We start from the raw sequence: 21,385 nt of genomic DNA, 5'->3' as shown, positions 1-21,385 counted from the left end.
GGAGCTACAGAATCTGGACAAAGAACTGTCTGGTCTGAAGGGGACCGCTGAGAGGTATCGTTTGTTAAAGCAACAGTTAGACATGAAGACAGAAGAGTTAGATATCCTCCAGGCTAAACTCCAACAGAGCTCCTTCCATAAGCAACAGGAGGAGCTGGAGAGGCTGCGCAGGACCATCGAGGAGTGTGAGGAGACCCTGCGCAGTAGTAAGGAGGTCCAGAAGAAGGCAGAGGAGAAGTACAAGGTGTTGGAGAACAAGATGAAGAATGCGGAGGCAGAGAGAGAGAGAAGGAACTGAAAGCTGCTCAACAGAAGCTAAACTCTGCTAAAACCAAGGCTGATGCGTTCAGTAAGAAACTCAAGGAGAGACAACAGGAGGCTGAGTCCCTGGTCCTAGAGGTGGAGGAGTTGAAGAGAGAGCAGGCTGGCAAGCACCACGGCAATGCGGACGCCCTCTCCCGGCGTGATGCCTTCTTCGCTGCCTTTACCCCGACGAGGACGTCGGTCCCGAGGAGGGGGATGTGTGATGTCACGAGAGGCTGTGTCCTGGAGGGACGTTACATCCCCCTGAGGTGGCTGCAAACCCAGACAGCTATGGCTCCATCTGCTGGTATGGTCGGGAACTCCACCCCTCTATGGCCAATCTTCCCACGCAGCTGAAACAAATGAGGAGCTGATGAGCTGAAGGTTTGGGAAGGGAAGAGACACACTGAGGGAGTGTGTGGGGGGTGAAGAGACACAGTCTCCAACCTGGGCTCTCTGGAGGACAAGAGTGCTGCACGTCCACTTCCATGAGGAATATAAGGATTTGGAGATACTTACCTTTGGGAAATACTCACCTTTGGATATATGCACCTGTGGAAATACGTGAGAGACATTTGGAAGGACTTTTTGCTGGGTTGGCCACTAGCTGCAACGTGGACTACAGTAAGGCTGGGGAAAAGTTATCTGAGCGAGTGAGAATTATGATTTTGGATGTGGAAGAGACATCCCTGAACTGTTAACCCTTAAAGAGCCACAAGAGAACAGAATTTTGTTATATTTTCGTTAATTTCCCAAGACCTATAATAAAATCCTTGTTTTGTTTGAACCTTGTCTCCTTGCACTACTTGAGCAATCCCGCTGAAAGCTGTGTAGCCTCTGTGACGTCACAAAATACAATAAAATCAATTAAAAACAATAGCACATCAACATAAAAACATATAAACATAAATCTGAAAGCGTTGCTCAAACTCCCGTAACAGTCCCGTCCCGTTATTTTATCTTTGAACCGCTTCATGTCTGCCACATGTTGGGTCGCGCACACATTTTTCAGACAGGGGAAGTGAGCTGCATCACCACCGGCAAGTTGCGTCTCCCACAATGACAGCTTCAACTTGAAAGAATGTATGCTGTCATAATACTGCGTGACAACTTTGTTGCGCCCTTGCAGCTGTTTGTTCAAGTTATTCAGGTGCTCTGTAACATCCACCATAAATGCAAGGTCCTGCATCCATTCTGCGGAATGAAATTCTAACACTGGTTTGCCCTTTTCTTCCATGAACTGTTCAATTTCTTCTCGTAAATCAAAGAAACGCCTCAGCACAGCACCTCGGCTTAACCATCTTACCTCAGTGTGGTATGGCAGGCCATAGATGTGGTCTTTCTCTCTGAGAAGGCTGTCAAACTGACGGTGATTCGGGCTTCTGGATCGGATGAAATTAACAGTTTGGATGACCACCTTCATGACGTTATCCATCTTTAATGACTTGCAACACAAAGCCTCCTGGTGCAAAATACAGTGAAAAGTCATAAAATCACGTCCTCCATTTGCAGATTGCACTTTCTCTCTGAACTTTGTCACAACGCCTGCTTTTTTCCCGATCATTGAGGGCGCACCATCTGTAGCCAGGCTGACAGCGCGGGACCAGTCCACTCCGACCCTGTCCAGCGCGCCCGACGAGTGCGGTAAAAATATCAGCTGCTGTCGTTGTATCTGTCATCGGCACCAACTCCACGAACTCCTCGGTGACGGTCAATGTGTCATCAACTCCGCGGATGAAAATGGCCAGTTGTGCAACATCTGTAATGTCCGTGCTTTCATCAATTGCAACCGAAAACGCAATAAATGACTTTACTTTTTGCTTCAACTGGCTGTCCAAATCCACTGAAAGATCGGAAATCCTGTCTGCAACTGTGTTTCTTGTCAGGCTGACATTTGCAAAAGCCTGCCGCTTTTCAGGGCACACAATCTCCGCTGCCTTCATCATGCATGTTTTTACAAATTCACCCTCACTAAATGGTTTTGAAGCCACTGCGATTTCATTAGCAATGAGGTAGCTAGCTTTCACTGCAGCGTCACTGATGTCTCGGCTGTGAGTAAACACAGACTGCTGTTTCTTCAGACCCGCCAACAGTTCATTCACCTTCTCTCATCTCCGCTGTCCTTGAAAGTTGTCATATTTGTCGGCATGAAGACTCACATAGTGGCGACGAAGGTTATATTCTTTCAGCACTGCAACATGCTCTGAACACACCAAACATACAGCTTTCCCATTCAATTCCGTGAATAAATAGGATGACCATTTTTCTTGGAACACTCTGCACTCTGCGTCCACTTTTCTCTTTTTTGACAGAGACATATTGGGGCAATGAGGGTGCCAAAGCACATAATGTTAAAAGTAGAAGCCGTAATAAATAAATATTTCGGCTAGAGACAGGATGATGTTGACCAAAAACAGGTACTTTTTCGAGAGTGCCTTGCAATTGTTGCCACAACACGAGGCAACACAACCAATTTGTTCGATCATTTAAGGCGGCACCACAAATCTTCGTATGACGAGTGCAAAGCATCTCAATGCCCTCCAAAGCAAAAATCTATTTCGGATGCCTTTGCCAGTATTACACCATACGAGAAAGGTTCCAAACGGCAGAGAGAAATCGCAGATTCAATAACATTTCACGTCTCCAAAGACATGGTACCAATTAACAGGGTTACCAAAGAGGGTTTTAAAAACATGATCCGGTCGCTTGACAAGCGGTATGTAATGCCATCACGCAACTATTTTTCTCAAGTTGCCATCCCAGAGTTGTACGAGAAATGCAAGGCACAAGTTGAAACAGAGCTGTCACAAGTGGAATATTATACAGCAACAACGGACTTGTGGTCCAGCCAGACAACGGAGCCCTACATAAGTCTGACCGTACACTTTATTAATGAGGACTTCCACCTGAAAAGTCGCTGTTTGCAAACTGCATTTTTCCCAGAGGATCATACATACATCCTGTATTTTCTCATATCGCAATATATATCGCAGAAAACCAAAATATCGCAATGTCAGTTATTTCCAATATCGTGCAACCCTAGTTTACACTGTGTTTCCAATCAATTTGATGTTATTTTAATGGTAGAAAAAATTTGCTTTTCTTTTGAAAACAAGGACATTTCTAAGTGACCCCAAACTTTTGAATGGTAGTGTACCTGTACGGGTTTAGGTCTGCGTATTGCATGTTTTTAATGGTGTGGGGATGTTTTTGTCTGACTAGCATTCACTGTGTACAGCCAATAAACTGGAGAACCTTTTAAAAATTGCAATGGACAATAAAGGTTTTCGAGGTTCACTCATATCTGTTATGACTTTGTTTTCTCTCTCCACAGGGAGTGTTCTCTGTAACTTGTCCACACCCAGATATCTTCCTGGTGGCTCGCATTGAGAAGGTCCTCCAGGGGGGAATCACCCACTGTGCTGAGCCCTACATGAAGAGCTCAGACTCCACCAAGGTACGCTCTGTACCAGGCATCAGAAAACACTAAACGATGAATTCCCCCACGCTCAGCAAATGTCATTAGATTATTCCACATAATAAATGATAGAATCATCCATGTCATAAATGCTGGCTGGTTACAACAACACTCCACAAGCATTGGTTTTGGCTGTACAAATCTGGTTATGCTCTGTAAAAGGGGTACAACGAGCAGTAATGGGATCCGAGAGAGAAAATCTGAAATGCATTAGGGACCATTTTCAAGGTGTGTGTGCATGCTTGCGCATGTGTTTGTGTGCGTATGTGTTTGTGTTTGTGTGTGTGTGTGTGTGCGTGTGTGTTTGTGGAGATTGGCAGGCCTCAGAGCTAACGCAATAGGATATGCTGGAGTGCTGACCATGACCTCTGTCTGTGTTGTCAGACCAGCGTGGTTTCACTTACACACTGTTCCTCTTTCCCACCAGGTGGCACAGAAGGTCCTGAAAAATGCCAAATTGGCCTGCAGCCGGTTGGGCCAGTACAGGATGCCTTTTGCATGGGCCGCCAGGTACTATTCGGTTACTAAACTAAACTGAACTGATGTTTAAAGTAAGAGATTATTGAAAGATGCTTTACCTTTTGGAACATATTTTAATCAGTAGAGAAACTGGACAATATGTAAGCAACGTCTACTGAATATGGCATCGCTTTGAAAGGATAGAGTACAAGATATCTAGATTCAATGAAAAGAACATCTAGTTTATTCCCAGGCACAATAAAGGTAGTGAATTTGTCTGTTTTTCCCTTTTTGGCACTGGTAAATGTATCACTCTTCAATGAGTTGTGGAAACAGCTCAGTACCCATGGTGTCTGGAAAGAGAATAAAGGTGTCACAGGATACCCAGACCAGTGGGGGAAAAAACCCTGACAGGAACATCAGCAGATCTTTGTCCAGAAACCTATTGGAAACAGACCTGGGTTTTTATGATTCTCATCTCTCCTTCCCTGCAGGCCTCTGTTCAAAGATGCATCGGGGACGCTGGATAAAAGTGCTCGTTTCTCCGCCATCTACAGACAGGACAGCAACAAGCTGTCCAATGACGACATGTTCAAACTGCTGGCTGACTTCAGAAAGTTAGTAACTCTCCTACTGCCTGCAGTTGATGGAATTCAAATTGAGTTAATTGTTGAAGTACTATATCTTACATACATTTTGAATTTTGATTATTCTTGCTTATTCTGAATGATTAGAGTGTTATAACAGTGGGTATTTCTTAAGCTAAATCCCATAGAGAGGTTTGTTGGCTAAAGAGACTAGATGGAGAGGGATTCTCTTTCACAATGAAAGCCTGTACCGCAGATGTTTTCTCACCTTTACAAATATTTGGTTCTCGTCTTTGGTTCTGTCTGTTCACAGGGTAGTTTCCAGGCGGCTTGCCTGTTTTCCATCAGGTCCTCCTAGGTAGATGATAACAAAGGCATTAACCGCTACTTATTTTGCTTGTCCTCCCTAGGCCAGAGAAGATGGCCAAGCTCCCTGTAATCTTAGGAAACCTAGACGTTACCATTGACAATGTTGCCCCTGACTTGACAAGTAAGCCCTCCAAATTCAACTCACACTGGGAACATGAAAGATGAAAGCTGTTTCTCTTCACATCAGATTGGTCTGATTGTCTGTCGGCTATTTATTTGGTTTCCCCCCGTCTGTTCTGTGTCTGCGTGTAGATTGTGTTACCTCATCCTACATTCCTGTGAAGACTTTTGAGAGCAGTGAGAAGACGAACATCTTCTTTGAAGTGGAGGAGTTTGTTCCCTGCATAGCCAAGTGCTCCCAGCCGTTCACCATCTACAACAATCACCTCTACGTCTACCCCAGGCATCTGAAGTACGACAGCCAAAAATCCTTCACAAAGGTATAGTCACAAACATTGAGCCTACATTTCTGTTTGATCAAATTATGTATACTGTACATTTACATCAATTTCAGATCATGAATCAATCTTTACACTGATGTGGTAAACTCAGATGTTTGCTATTACATTTCATATGACTGCATAGTAGTGGTAAGGTACTTGTAACTTGTCCAACTTTCTCTAACTGAGAGAGAAACTTTGCTCTAAAACAGTACTGCAGAAATGTATTTCCTCCAGCATCTTCAAGTAGGTCAGCTTTGTTCTGTCTGTCTACTCTCTCTCTCTCTCTCTCTCCTCAGGCTAGAAACATAGCTGTCTGCATTGAGTTCAAGGATTCGGATGAGGAGGATGCTGTTTCGCTCAAGGTACGCTCCTAGTCATATGACTCCTTCTGGCAGAGTTCCTGGAGCCACAGTGCCATTTAGTAGCAGAGGAGCGGCATACTACTCAGGGGAGTAAACCTACTGTTGTTATTACCCACAGTGCATCTATGGTCGACCAGGAGGACCCCTGTTTACCAAAAATGCATTTGCTGCAGTATTACATCACCAGCATAGCCCAGAGTTTTATGATGAGGTACGTTGTTATAACAAGCCAACCTGGCCATCCTTATACAGGCAGCTCCAGTCATGATTAGTGAGCAGATGAAGCAGTGGCAGCATGTATGTTTGCTAACTCTTAGGGTGTATGTTTTTTTTCCTGTCCCTCAGTTTAAGATAGAGCTGCCCACCCAGCTAAATGAGAAGCACCATCTGCTGTTCACCTTCTTCCACGTCAGCTGTGACAGCAACAGCAAGGCCAGTACCAAGAAGAGAGATGTGGTGGAGACACAAGGTAGACACCAGACCCAGGATTAGGGTTGCAAAATTCTAGGAATTTTCAATAAATTCCCTGTTTTTTCTGAAATCCAGGTTGAAGGATTCCAGATTTCCTACTTATTCCCTCTTGATTTTAGGCAATCCACCAACCGGGACCGAAATGTAAAGTTCCCCGAATTTTGCAATCCTACCCAGGATACAGCCGTCAAGACCTAGATCCAGTGTTAAGCCATGCAAATGAATTGTATCCACCCTGTTTCTTTCCATTGCTCACCCCAGTATAAGGATTTGTGTCTGTGTCTGTTTCCATTCTTCCCGATTCTCCCAGAGCTGAGTCACTGTTCTGTAACCATAGAGATCCTAGTCAATTAATTACTATTCTAATTCCTAATTCTATGGGTGTGACACTATCTGTGAGCAGACTGACAGTTCTGTCTCTTGTCCTTGTCTGTCCCCAGTCGGTTACGCCTGGCTGCCTCTGCTGAAGGATGGCAGGGTGATCATGAATGAGAGTCACGTCCCCGTGGCTGCCAACCTGACCGCTGGCTACCTCAGCTGTCAGGAGGGTGTCAGCAAGGTAGTGCTCCCTTCACTCCCACAGACACACACACAAACACACACACACACACACATACACTGTGGCTTCCTTTTCCCTTTCCGAGGCTCCTTTCCTTCATCACCACAAAACTGAAAGAACATAATGGGTTTAAAGCTATTGGATTTAAACCTATCCAGTCATTTTAGATCAGTAAAATCTAACCTATTTTGGCCGTGAAAGAAAGTAGAGGCGTGAGCCACAGACTTAACCTTTGTGTGTAGTGCCCTGCCTGTAAATTAGAGTTGGCACTGTGGGGATTGCTTGTTGTCTTCCTCAAGGTTGTGTGAGATGTAATTATCTGAGCCAATCAGGGAAGGTGAAAGCGTACAACAGTGTGACCAAACAATATTAAGCTAATTGCATGGGAAACTTAATGTTGAGCTTTAGATCTGTTCTCAGCATTGTTTTGGATCAACCTACAGTAAACTAAATGCCTTTCATTTTGTATACGTTTCTGCAAATACCTCCCCTAACAAGCAACGTTTGAAATGTGTTCTACCTTCTTGTGGCTTTGAGTCAGTGACTTTTATCACAGAGTGAAATTTTAAATACATAACCAATACATGTTGCGTGATCCAATACATAACCTTTTGTAGTATGATAACCACTGACTTTGTTTTTATGATTAAAATATGTCCTATGTCTCACGCAGCAGCATCCTGAAATCAAATGGGTGGATGGAGGCAAGCCTTTGTTCAAGGTGTCCACTCACCTTGTCTCCACCGTGTATACTCAGGTTGGTTTCAGTTCACAGATTAGTTCAGTGACACAACTGACCCAGGATTCTTTAATGCATGTTCTCCATAGTCTTTCCTAGAAATCGTGTGTTCTAACATCTCAACCTTTTCTTTCCTCTGTAGGATCAACATTTGCACAATTTCTTTGCCCACTGTCAGAGCACAGAGTCTGCAGCTCAGGTGGCGGGAGGAGAGCTGGTCAAGTATCTGAAGGTAAAGCAGCAACTGTGGCACCTCTGGGCATTACCAGTATGTGTGGAGACATGTCTGACTGACTGGGGTCTGAAAGAAATGACACCTGTCACATCTCTCTCTTTTTCTCCCCTCTCTCCCCAACACCTGTCACCCATCATTCTGATTTCCTCAGGATGTTTAGAAATCGGTGCTTGTTTACTCAGGCCTGGGTGGGACAATGCTAACATAACCCTAACTCTAATCCACGGGCGCTCTCTCCATTGTCCCCCTGTGGACATTGACATTTTCAGATGTATCTCTGGGGTGCTCAAGTAAACACACTAGTCCACAGCACACAAACAATGGCAAGAGGGTCACACAAGGTCAGGAGTTAGCAGAGAGCGTTTCACTGGCAGGTTGCCAAAAGATTTGGCTGGCCTTGGCTGTGTTAGCGGCCCGTGCAGATGTAGGCTCTTAATTTGATCACCCTGTTGCAGGGGAACCTTCCTGGAAACACTTGTAGTGTATTTGAGGTTTAAAAAGGTTTCTGAAGTTTGTAATTTCCACTTTTAAATTTTGTATCAACCCCTACAAAAATGTCCATTAATTATAATCCACATATTTCACAGTTCCTTTTGCCGCAGGATTATTTTCCTGCTGTAGCAAACTGGCTCAAATGAAGATCCTACATAGCCAGTGATGCACCACTGCCCAGCTCTGCCTCATTACAGGATCTAACTAATAGACGTGTGTGATTTAACACATGCTTATTCTCAGGTGTGTCCTGTTATTCTTTGCGACTTCCGTTTCCTCTTACGCAAGCTTGTGTTTGGTTCTTTCGGATGTGGGATGCAACTTTCACCCCCTCATAGACTCAGAGACTGATTAGAGCCAGGATGGGAGGAAATGTTTATAGTACGCCACCAAGCATTTAGATTGAAGCTGATTTTTGTTCTCATGTAGCCTTGTTTTATCTCCCACTCAGAATAGTTTTAACATAAGTTAATTCTGTTCGTGCAGTTAACCCTGTCTAGACCTTTGATGTGCTTGTGGATGATATTCTGCAGGTTCAGCCTTTTGGCTGGGAGGGGAGCACAGAAAAACACAATGCCTTCAGCATCTTATTAACTGCATTCTCCCCCCCCCCCCCAGAGTCTTCATGCTATGGAAAGTCACGTGATGGTTAAGTTCCTGCCCACCACTCTCAACCAGCTGTTCCGGGTGTTGACAATTGCCACCCTTGAGGAGGTGGTCGTCAACGTCACCAGGTCAGTAGTCTGGGTCCCAAATGGCACCCTATTCCCTATGTAGTGCAATACTTTTGACTAGGGCCCATAGGGAAACTATATGGGGAATAGGCTGCCATTTTGGACGCAGCCATAGACATGGTACACTGGGTTCACTATTTGAAGCCTGAGTATTGAGACACAAACCACAGACTTGTTATTATTGCATGCACAACTCTTACACATGCTTTTTGCCCCATTCAGAGTCATGATTCACATTGTTGCCCAGTGCCACGAAGAGGGGTTGGAACACTATCTACGATCATATGTCAAGGTAAGCAAGATACCGGTCGATTTTATCATATGGCACATTTTCTTATGCTGTGTTTATAGAAAAGCTGATGTTGTTTTTGTCCCTTTCCTGGTTCAGTATGTGTTTAAGACCGAGCCACACACAGCAACCACCACGAGAACAGTGCATGAGGAGCTGGCCAAAGCCATGACTGCAATTCTAAAGCCTTCCACAGACTTCCTCACCAGCAACAAGCTGCTCAAGGTAATATATAGCACAGCATTAGTGTGGAAAAGGATGCTATTGACATTTACATCATGTTTCATGTTTGCATTGATTTGTATTTGTTTCCGTATTTCTGTTTTGTAGTACTCCTGGTATTTCTTCGAAGCCTTAGTAAAGTCCATGGCCCAATACTTGATTGAGAGCAGTAAAGTCAAGGTAAGTCTGATGTGACACTTTACTAAGCCAACTAAGTCTTAATTTTTCTTTTATAGAAATGTCAGCTTATCAGTGACAGCTCCGAACATGCACAGCCATGTGGGCTGCCACAGAATAAAGCACAGCCATGTCTCATAACTAACCATCGCCTCAATGCTATCCACAGCAATCTCCCCTAATCAACCATAGCCCTGAGTTTCCTCTCTGGCATGGCCGTGTATAATCAGGAAGCTGCTGTAGGAACCATTAGGAGTGTGCCACACTAAACAGAGGAAACAGGGAGACTCCATTAAGGGTTCTCCCTCTGCTGTGGTTTTGTGGTGGTTCACTGGGATGGCCTCTCTCTGGGAATAGCTGTGGTGGGATCAGAAACACAACAGCAAGTTGTTTTTGGAAGTGTGTCACTCCTCAAGGACCACATTGGAAATTAAAGTGTTGTATATGACTTTCATGTGTTAGCCTCTGGGCCCTACTGTAATCCTAACCTAAAAAGTAATTAAATCAAATCAAAAATGGACAGTAACACCACGGACTGTAACACCACGGACAGTAACAGCATTGACAGTAACACCACGGACAGTAACACCACTCACAGTAACACCACTCACAGTAACAGCATTGACAGTAACACCACGGACTGTAACACCACGGACTGTAACACCACGGACTGTAACACCACGGACAGTAACACCACTCACAGTAACAGCATTGACAGTAACACCACGGACAGTAACACCACGGACAGTAACACCACGGACTGTAACACCACGGACTGTAACACCACTCACAGTAACAGCATTGACAGTAACACCACGGACAGTAACACCATTCACAGTAACAGCATTGACAGTAACACCACGGACTGTAACACCACGGACTGTAACACCACGGACTGTAACACCACGGACTGTAACACCACGGACTGTAACACCACGGACAGTAACACCACTCACAGTAACAGCATTGACAGTAACACCACGGACAGTAACACCACTCACAGTAACAGCATTGACAGTAACACCACGGACTGTAACACCACGGACAGTAACACCACTCACAGTAACAGCATTGACAGTAACACCACGGACAGTAACACCACGGACTGTAACACCACGGACTGTAACACCACGGACTGTAACACCACTCACAGTAACAGCATTGACAGTAACACCACGGACAGTAACACCATTCACAGTAACAGCATTGACAGTAACACCACGGACAGTAACACCACGGACTGTAACACCACGGACTGTAACACCACGGACTGTAACACCACTCACAGTAACAGCATTGACAGTAACACCACGGACAGTAACACCATTCACAGTAACAGCATTGACAGTAACACCACGGACAGTAACACCACGGACTGTAACACCACGGACTGTAACACCACGGACTGTAACACCACAGACAGTAACACCACTCACAGTAACACCACTCACAGTAACACCACGGACAGTAACACCACTCACAGTAACAGCATTGACAGTAACACCACGGACTGTAACACCACGGACTGTAACACCACAGACTGTAACACCACGGACAGTAACACCACGGACTGTAACACCACGGACTGTAACACCACGGACTGTAACACCACGGACAGTAACACCACTCACAGTAACAGCATTGACAGTAACACCACGGACTGTAACACCACGGACTGTAACACCACGGACTAACATCACGGACAGTAACACCACTCACAGTAACAGCATTGACAGTAACACCATGGACAGTAACACCACTCACAGTAACAGCATTGACAGTAACACCATTGACAGTAACACCACAGACAGTAACACCACGGACAGTAATAGCATTGACAGTAACACCACGGACTGTAACACCACGGACAGTAACACCATTCACAGTAACACCACGGACAGTAACACCACTCACAGTAACAGCATTGACAGTAACACCACGGACTGTAACACCACGGACTGTAACACCACGGACAGTAACACCACTCACAGTAACAGCATTGACAGTAACACCACGGACAGTAACACCACTCACAGTAACACCACGGACTGTAACACCACGGACTGTAACACCACGGACTGTAACACCACGGACTGTAACACCACGGACTGTAACACCACGGACTGTAACACCACGGACAGTAACACCACTCACAGTAACAGCATTGACAGTAACACCACGGACTGTAACACCACAGACTGTAACACCACGGACTGTAACACCACGGACTAACACCACGGACAGTAACACCACTCACAGTAACAGCATTGACAGTAACACCATGGACAGTAACACCACGGACAGTAACACCACTCACAGTAACAGCATTGACAGTAACACCATTGACAGTAACACCACAGACAGTAACACCACGGACAGTAATAGCATTGACAGTAACACCACGGACTGTAACACCACGGACAGTAACACCACTCACAGTAACACCACGGACAGTAACACCACTCACAGTAACAGCATTGACAGTAACACCACGGACTGTAACACCACGGACAGTAACACCACTCACAGTAACAGCATTGACAGTAACACCACGGACAGTAACACCACTCACAGTAACACCACGGACTGTAACACCACGGACAGTAACACCACTCACAGTAACAGCATTGACAGTAACACCACGGACAGTAAACACCACTCACAGTAACAGCTCTGGCGGTAACAGCTTGTCTCTGTTTCTCAGCTGTCCAGGAACCAGCGTTTCTCGGCCGGCTTCCACCACACGGTGGAAACCCTGGTCAACATGATGATGCCCCACATCACCCAGAAGTACAAGGACAACCTGGACGCAGCCCGGAACGCCAACCACAGCCTGGCTGTCTTCATCAAGGTCAGCTGGCGCCATCTGATTGGCTAGTCTAGCACCGTTGGTCCTCCTTGTAGTCGGTTCGGGATTAAAACAATGTATTGGTGTTCAATAGAGGTTGATGATATCCACTGTTCTGTACTGTACTGAGCTGTATGTGGAAATGTCATTTCCTTCCTGTGTCCACAGCGCTGTTTCACCCTCATGGACAGAGGCTTTGTCTTCAAACAGATCAACAACTACATCAACTGCTTTGTGCCTGGAGACCCCAAGGTAGTTATCATGATGATTATTTACAATGTCATTACAATGATAGTCATATTTCCACTACTATACCTTTGTTTCTTACACTAATGTGCTCTTCTTTTCAGACTCTGTTTGAGTTCAAGTTTGAGTTCCTGCGTGTCATATGCAACCACGAGCACTACATCCCCTTGAATCTGCCCATGCCTTTTGGAAAGGGGAGGATACAGAGATTTCAAGGTGAGCACATTTCCATCATTTGGGCAAAATAAAAGCGACTGTATGAAGGTATACCAGGGTCATATGAGGTACTTCTATTGAACTAGAAGCACAATGCTGTTGTAATATGAAGTTTTGAAAGCTGTCTGCCAAAGTCAAAGGCTCTTGTCCTTTTTTATATAGAGTGTTTTAGCAGATAGTGGATTAAATCGTTTCTCCAGCAGTATCTCATCAAACTCAAGTACAGTACCTGTACTGTCCAAGTTCTGATAGACCACAGTCAGCCAAATGTCATAAAGACATGTTACAGTATATAATGTACTGTTCTCTCTGTATTCCTGCTATCTCTGTTTTGAATAGATCTTATTTGTTTGTTTCCATCTTGTTCCTCTTCTCTCTTTTGCCAATTAGCTTTACTTTCTCCCAACATGGAGTCATACAATACTCCTGTAGGTAGGTTCAAGGTGTGCTGCTTGCTTGTCCTGTCAGAAAAAAAATACTTTGATCCAACCCTTTAATGATGGCCACATGGGCAAAATAATCCCCTTGAACAACTCAATTCAATCATTCATTCAACAGCATCATTGCATACACTTGGTGTGGATGTGGAATTATTCATTTGTCTCTCCCATGTCTAATACTAAATGATCACAATGTTTATGATTTATCTCCATCTATAACTGTAATTGGCTGTAGTGAGTGAGTGAGTGAGAAAAGGTATGGGTGTGTGTGTAGGTTTTTATTCTTTGTACTACAAAGCGTTCTTATTTCTTTGTCAAGGGTATGGATTGTGCGACTATATAAATAGGTTTGTCCTTGAGGGCTAAATCTTTTTCTCCTATATATTTTTTTCAATTTAAAGTAACATTGCGGAGGTGTTTACATTTAAAATGTGCATGTAAACCAATTACAGCTTATATTGAGGCTAACAGTGAAATTTGATCACCACCATTTCAGTACACCTTCTGTGTCACTTGTGATTTGATTTCACTTGTGCCTCATGCTCTGTGAAGCTCTATCAGTTTATTTGCCAGTCTGTTACCCATATAAACCACCCTGCTTGCTAACGGAATCTGTTCATTCACTGCATGGTCCCTGACTCCTCTAGCCTCATAATTACCAGACAAATTGCCGATCTGTGTAGCGAAACAGAATGTAAGCTTGTGAGCCTTCCGGATGGTTGTACGAGGTTACGACTCCTGTCTGGTTGTCTATTTTGACTGGTAATCTCTGTTATACACTACCAGTCAAAGGTTTGGACACACCTACTCATTCAAGGGTTTTTCTTTATTTTTTAAATGTTGACTTTGTAGAATAATAGTGAAGACATCAAAACTATGAAATAACACATATGGAATCATGTAGTAACTAAAAAAGTGTTAATCAAATGAAAATATATTTTGTTTTTGAGATTCTTCAAATAGCCACCCTTTGCCTTGATGACAGCTTTGCACACTCTTGGCATTCTCTCAACCAGCTTCATGAGGTAGTCACCTGGAATGCATTACAATTAACTGGTGTGCCTTCTTAAAAGTTAATTTGTGGAATTTATTTCCTTCTTAATGCGTTTGAGCCAATCAGTTGTGTTGTGACAAGGTAGGTGGGGTATACAGAATATCGCCCTATTTGGTAAAAGACCAAGTCCATATTATGGCAAGAGCAGCTCAAATAAGCAAAGAGAAACGACAGTCCATCATTACTTTAAGACATGAAGGTCAGTCAATACTGAAAATGTCAAGAACTTTAAAAGTTTGCAAAAACCATCAAGCGCTATGATGAACTGGCTCTCATGAGGACCACCACAGGAATGGAAGACCTGCTGCAGAGGATACATTCATTAGAGTTACCAGCCTCAGAAATTGCAGCCCAAATAAATGCTTCACAGAGTTCAAGTAACAAACACATCTCAACATCAACTGTTCAGAGGGGACTGTGTGAATCAGGCCTTCATGGTCGAATTGCTGCAGAGAAACCACTACTAATGGACACCAATAAGAAGAAGAGACCTGCTTGGGCCAAGACACGAGCAATGGACATTAGGCCGGTGGAAATGTGTCCTTTGGTCTGGAGTCCAAATTGGCGATTTTCGGTTCAAACCGCCGCATCTTTGTGAGTCTAGGTGTGGGTGAAAGGATGATCTCCGCATGTGTAGTTCCTACCGTAAAGCATGGAGGAGGAGGTGTTATGGTGTGGGGGTGCTTTGCTGGTGACACTGTCTGTGATTTATTTAGAATTCAAGGCACACTTAACCAGCATGGCTACCACAGCATTCTGCAGTGATACGCCATCCCATCTGGTTTGGGCATAGTGGGACTATCATTTGTTTTTCAACAGGACAATGACCCAACACACCTCCAGGCTGTGTAAGGGCTATTTTACCAAGAAGGAGAGTGATGGAGTGCTGCATCAAATGACCTGGCCTCCACAATCCCCCGACCTCAACCCAATTGAGATGGTTTGGGATGAGTCGGATGGCAGAGTGAAGGAAAAGCAGCCAACAAGTGCTCAGCATATGTGGGAACTCCTTCAAGACTGTTGGAAATGCATTCCAGGTGAAGCTGGTTGAGAGAATGCAAAGCTGTCATCAAGGCAAATGGTGGCTATTTGAAGAATCTCAAATATAAAATATATTTTGATTTGTTTTTCACTTTTTTGGTTACTACATGATTCCATATGTGTTATTTCATAGTTTTGATGTCTTCACTATTATTCTACAATGTAAACAAAATAGTAAAAATAAAGAAAAACCCTTGAATGAGTAGGTGTGTTCAAACTTGGCTGGTACTGTATAAAAGTTATTGTAATAATTTCCAACCACTGTTCTTTGATTGTAGTTGTTGTGTATTTTTATTTTATTTTATCAAATCAATTATCATAAGTGATCATGAAAATGTAATCATATAGTAGCTCACTGTAACCAATATGTGTTATCCTATCCTTACGCAAATAGATTATCAGCATGTATTGGGGTTGTTTTGTTGTTGAAGGTTTGTTTGAATACTTTATCTCGGTGGAATAGTTTCTCAGTGTTGGAAATAGTTTTGATTACAATCTACATTAGAGTTCAAGTGCAGTTGAACTTCATTCTGATGGCACCAGTCTATTTAAGGTCAAAGGTCGGCTCAGTACTACAGTGGGGTTATTGTTTACATCAGAGCAGATAGTTTAGGTTCAGGACTTCCTCCTAAAGTCTGTCTCCTGTCTGTCCTCCTTCCAGACCTCCAGTTGGACTACTCGCTGACAGACGACTTCTGTAAGAACCACTTCCTTGTTGGGCTGCTGCTGCGGGAGGTTGGCGGGGCCCTGCAGGAGTTCCGAGAGATCCGTCAGATATCCATCCACGTGCTCAAGAACCTGATGGTCAAGCACACCTTTGACGATCGCTACACCTCCAAGGTAAGCAGCCTAATTATCCCCATGTCTTTCCTCTCTAGTCATTTCGAAATTCCTCATAAGGGGCAATTAAGTTTAATCAGAGCTTTATCTCTATTTCAGAGCCAGCAGGCTAGGTTGGCAACTCTCTACCTGCCCCTGTTCGGTTTACTCCAGGAGAACGTCAACAGGCTCAATGTGAAGGAAGTCTCCCCATTCACCATCAACCACTCCAACAATGTAAGGCTGACATCTAGTGGCTGGCTACCACCACAACGCAAAGCCCTACCTGTAAATGTTTTACTTTACTAATGGTCCTTTTTCCTTTCAGAATGGAAGAGATGACCCACTCATGGGCAACTCCATGATGATGACGCCTCCACGCTCCAGTACTTTGTTAGACAACAGTTTGCACAAGGATGTGTTTGGGGTCATCTCTGGCACCGGTGAGATTCAGTCTGCTTTTGGCAGGCAACGATATGACACTCGACTCATGTTGTCCCATGGCGATTGAGCGACATGCGGGCCTTGAGTTTAACTGTGCTGTTGTCTTTGTGTTCTCCAGCTTCCCCGCACGCGTCCTCCACCCCCAACATTAACTCTGTCCGCCACGCTGACTCCCGGGGCTCCCTCATCAGCACTGACTCTGGCAACAGTCTTCATGAGAAGAGCAACGATAAGACCAACTCTCTGGACAAGGTACATCTCCATGAAGTCATACTATAGCCACTGTCATGGACCATTACTTAAAGATGATCATTTTTACTTTCACTTATTGAGGGTGTAGCCTATGCCTGGGGTATGTGTCCTACTAGCACATGGCATCCATCAGGATATCAGATCACTGCAGTGCTGTTAGTCCATTTGGGCTAGAAATAAATCTGTGTGGGTCAAGATGAGTTTAGCAGCTATTCAGTGAATGAGATTTAGGCCACATATTTAGTTGAGGATATTTCATGCATCATTTTCAGTATTTCTCACTGACACATAAGAGGTGCATCCATTATACCAGACAGTTATGAGGTTATTCCCTATTAACTTGTTGTTGTACCATTGGCTCCAACACCCACCCACCCACACACTCCTGCTGCTGGCAGAAGGAGAATGTCAGGCGGAGACACTCTGCCAACGTGCTGCGCTTCTTTTCCGAGCCCGAGGACTCCATGCTTTCCATTCGCGCCAAGCGAGCCACCATGGACTTTTCCCTGCTCACTGTCCCCAGTGTCTCAGAGAATCATGTCCCGCATCACACCACCACTCCACTCCAAGTACAGAATACAAATTAACCTTCCTCCCAAGAGTGTCCCGTCTGGGAGTGTGTGAAAGTGTGTGTGTTTTAGTCTTTGCCGAGTTCCTTTCTTTGCCAGGCGGATGATACACAGTTTCGTCTCTGGTGCCATGAAGCACAGCTACTGCATGTCTTCATGGGGTTTTCTGTAGAAGTGATACACACAGCTGGAGTGTCTTGATTTCTGATCTCTCTCACGTGTGCTGTGTGACTCTTCTATCTCAGTCTGTAAGAGTTCTGAGGACCAGTCTCAGAACTCTAGTACAGAGTTTTGTGTAGAATATTCCCTTTCTTTGTGTTATGTTTCTGCCCATTTTTTTCAGTTTTCTTTATGAATGATACTCTAAGGAGACAGTTAGCCAGAAGGGGAAAGAAAGTCATTAATGTGTAATATCTGCTTAATTTTTAAGCTGTGGATGATACCCAATTTATAAATCTCTCTTAATAAAGAATTCATGCAAATGATCGCCTACCCTCTTCAGTCAAGTTCTTAGACTTATATGGGGCAGCTAAGTTTAGCCGCTAACTTTCTCTGTCAACACTCCTCCACGACAAGACATAGCTTCAGTCTTTCCATGAGGTCATCCTCAGTTAGGAGTTCTGGTCTAGACTAACTCACCGCTGGCAACGGAAGATGCTGTATTCCGCCAAACCCACGCTGTGGTAGAACTGCTGATTCCTGCTCCCTGCTCTCTGTACCGGCTTGGAGAATCCTAGTGATTAGGCCCTGCACTAGAGCTGATCTGGCAGTCTCACCCGTGTCTAGAGGCCAACAGGGCCTGAGTGACTGACTCCATTACTGTAGTAATACTGCACCGTGAGTCATACTGCTAGCCATTACAGTAGGCTTATCAGCACATCATATCACATTAATGCTAATGTATAGGAAGTAGATGTACTGAAGGGCAATTTAGCATTGCATAATCATGTCAATGATAAACTCTAGTGTTTTGCGCTCAGCATTCAATATTTTTCTACCCTTTTTTTGCCTTATAGAACATGCATGGATTGAGATAAGATGAAGAAGTAGACAACAACATGGCAAATATGTCTACAAAGACAGGAAATAGGACAAATACCACAAATCTCCCAATAGCATTATGCTGTGAATAGAGCAGTGCAACAGGCCATATGTAGAGTGGTGTAGTGTATTCCAGCTGATCGCTGACCAGTGTGTCTGTCCCTCAGAACCAGCCAGCCTCAGCCCTGGGCAGCAGCCTACTGCGCTGTGACAAACTGGACCAGGCTGAGATCAAGAGCCTGCTCATGTGCTTCCTGCACGTCCTCAAGAGCATGTCTGAGGGTAAGACCACCCCGCTCTCTAGTGCAAGTACATGATTAGATGGTTTTTTTGGGGGGTAGGATATGCTTAGTGAGCTGTGTTTTCTACAGCCAGTGGTTTCCCCAAGGCTGCATCCCACATGACACCCTATTCTCTATTTAGTGCACTGTTTTTGAGTGCTATTTGGGACGCAGCGCAGGTGACTCTCTCTAACTCCCTTCTATCCTTCTTTCAGATGCCTTGTTTACATACTGGAACAAGGCCTCATCTGCTGAGCTCATGGACTTCTTCACACTAGTAGAGTAAGAAGTCAACTCTTGGCTTGGCCGTGTTGTTATTGTCCTGATGCTACTCTATACCATTTACCATACATATCGGGTATGTTTTAAGCATTCTCTATGAGTAACAATGAGTCTCCAACGTTTTTGTTTCCAGGGTGTGTCTCCATCAATTCAGATACATAGGAAAAAGATCCATCGCAAGGTAATGTTGTTGTCAGAATGGTTCAATTAGTTGTATGGCGCTTTTATGTAATACCTGTATATGAGACTACATTCTTGATTTATTACACTTTCATAGATTTTATATATTTATATTATTGTGTATATAATTGTGTTGATTCAAATGTTGTTATGTTAATGTTGTGTGAATATTGTCCAAGCTATTTTAGGGACATTATATTATACTATTTTAAGGTATAGGAATGAATGTTGTTTTCTAGTAACACCTGAGACCAGAACACAACCAGTGACTGATATTTCTACTGATAGGTCCAAAACAGTACTAATGTGTGGTTTAGATTGTTGAGCTTTGTTAACATTGTGTGTAAAGTAAAGCCCCTGAAACACTACACCATATAAACACACCACACACCATACAGTACGCTCATAATTTGCCTTTGGACTCTGGCACACACTTTCTCTGTGGGAGCTCTGCGCCAGACAAACTGGTGGCTGTGGGTCTCACTCTCCACTCTCTCTAACCCACCACCACTCTCTCTGTTTTTCTATTCACTTAAATGCTGGCAAGTTTAATATAGTAAAAAAAAAAAAAAAAAACATGGCTCCTGCCCCCTCCTGCTTGGGTAAGACTAGAGGTGGAATTAACTCTCCTATACTAAAAGCATGTTGCCTTCTCTCTTTTCTGATTGACCATCTTATAACAGCACACAACTGATTGGGCATGTAATAGCACCACAAAACTCTACCCTGACATAATCTTCACAGTATAGTGTGTCTCTCTCATTGTTATGTGCATGCGCTGGCTTCTGCTGCTACTAACTGCTGTAATGCTGATGTGGCACTGTCTGATACATTGCATGAGAAACACGCTTCTCTGAATTGCCTCACAGCTATGCTTTACTTCTCAACACTATATCAGGACTGTATAGATCACAAATAGAAAGAATAGCAGTGTGTTAAATTAGCTCAAAGATGCTCCCAATATACCTAATGCAGACATTTGTTCATGTCCTAGAGATGCGTTTGATTTTCTCTTTGACCCTATTTCTAGCCTGGGAGCCAGTTTATGATGAAGGCAACCACAAATGAGTCTTAAACAGAACCTGATCTGGCTACCAGGCTATACAGTATTTCCTATCATTTTGAAATCAGTAGAATAGTTAGGTATGTGTAATATACACTCTAACCTGCTTGACTAACCCTGGTCATGCTGGTAGTGGGCCACTCATCTAACAGTGTCCTGTTTCCACATCAGGAACCAGGAAGGGGTGGGACTCGTAGCAGCACATGAGCGGAAGTCTCAGACTCTGCCTGTGTCCCGTAACAGGGCGGGAATGATGCATGCCCGCTTACAGCAACTCAGCAGCCTGGATAACTCATACACTTTTAACCACAGTAAGTGCCCCAAAACACCCGCCTCTAAACCAAAGGCCCCTCGGCTCCTCCCTCTGTAGTCAGTCACCTCATGATCATCATCATTCTCTTCATTAGTATCATGTGTGCCAAACCCAAAAGTCCAAAGTCAGCCGTTCTAGAGCCATCCATGGATTCCTCCATGGATGTTGTGGTTTTGAGTGAACAAAAGTGAAGGGTTTTATGCAAGAGAGTATATGACCCCTTGGGTCAGTCGTCACTGGATATGTGTTGAAGGGATGGTTTTCATTGGGCCCAGTTCACTGTGTAACGTTATACTGACTTCACCGAAAGCAAAAGAGATTCAACTCTATAGTGTAGGGTGTCTGTTACATGATTCCCTTTAATGAAGTGAATTTCT

General features: G+C 44.1%; 1 protein-coding gene across 18 annotated transcripts in view; it reads left to right on the top strand.

Annotated features, from left to right (window-relative positions):
- The window catches only part of LOC121536731 (dedicator of cytokinesis protein 9), a 129,265-nt gene that overhangs the window by 96,592 nt on the left and 11,288 nt on the right, over window positions 1-21,385 (top strand). For 6 of the 18 annotated variants that reach the window (XM_041844203.1, XM_041844198.2, XM_041844196.2 and 3 more), the window contains exons 13-39: window positions 3,638-3,760; window positions 4,209-4,291; window positions 4,735-4,857; window positions 5,238-5,317; window positions 5,449-5,636; window positions 5,936-6,001; window positions 6,120-6,212; window positions 6,347-6,470; window positions 6,913-7,031; window positions 7,705-7,788; window positions 7,913-8,002; window positions 9,116-9,231; window positions 9,454-9,523; window positions 9,620-9,745; window positions 9,851-9,922; window positions 12,624-12,770; window positions 12,936-13,019; window positions 13,118-13,229; window positions 13,620-13,661; window positions 16,426-16,604; window positions 16,704-16,820; window positions 16,912-17,026; window positions 17,146-17,279; window positions 19,057-19,171; window positions 19,386-19,452; window positions 19,586-19,633; window positions 20,867-21,006. In XM_041844203.1, coding sequence (XP_041700137.1) covers window positions 3,638-3,760; window positions 4,209-4,291; window positions 4,735-4,857; window positions 5,238-5,317; window positions 5,449-5,636; window positions 5,936-6,001; window positions 6,120-6,212; window positions 6,347-6,470; window positions 6,913-7,031; window positions 7,705-7,788; window positions 7,913-8,002; window positions 9,116-9,231; window positions 9,454-9,523; window positions 9,620-9,745; window positions 9,851-9,922; window positions 12,624-12,770; window positions 12,936-13,019; window positions 13,118-13,229; window positions 13,620-13,661; window positions 16,426-16,604; window positions 16,704-16,820; window positions 16,912-17,026; window positions 17,146-17,279; window positions 19,057-19,171; window positions 19,386-19,452; window positions 19,586-19,633; window positions 20,867-21,006 — 2,857 coding nt within the window. The remainder of the gene's footprint in view (window positions 1-3,637; window positions 3,761-4,208; window positions 4,292-4,734; window positions 4,858-5,237; window positions 5,318-5,448; window positions 5,637-5,935; window positions 6,002-6,119; window positions 6,213-6,346; window positions 6,471-6,912; window positions 7,032-7,704; window positions 7,789-7,912; window positions 8,003-9,115; window positions 9,232-9,453; window positions 9,524-9,619; window positions 9,746-9,850; window positions 9,923-12,623; window positions 12,771-12,935; window positions 13,020-13,117; window positions 13,230-13,619; window positions 13,662-16,425; window positions 16,605-16,703; window positions 16,821-16,911; window positions 17,027-17,145; window positions 17,280-19,056; window positions 19,172-19,385; window positions 19,453-19,585; window positions 19,634-20,866; window positions 21,007-21,385) is intronic. The other 12 variants (XM_041844212.1, XM_045206586.1, XM_045206585.1 and 9 more) reach the window with 5 other exon arrangements.

This window comes from Coregonus clupeaformis, chromosome 23, assembly GCF_020615455.1.
Source record: "Coregonus clupeaformis isolate EN_2021a chromosome 23, ASM2061545v1, whole genome shotgun sequence".
Taxonomy (NCBI): domain Eukaryota; kingdom Metazoa; phylum Chordata; class Actinopteri; order Salmoniformes; family Salmonidae; genus Coregonus; species Coregonus clupeaformis.
This window is presented reverse-complemented; position numbering and strand designations above follow the sequence as displayed.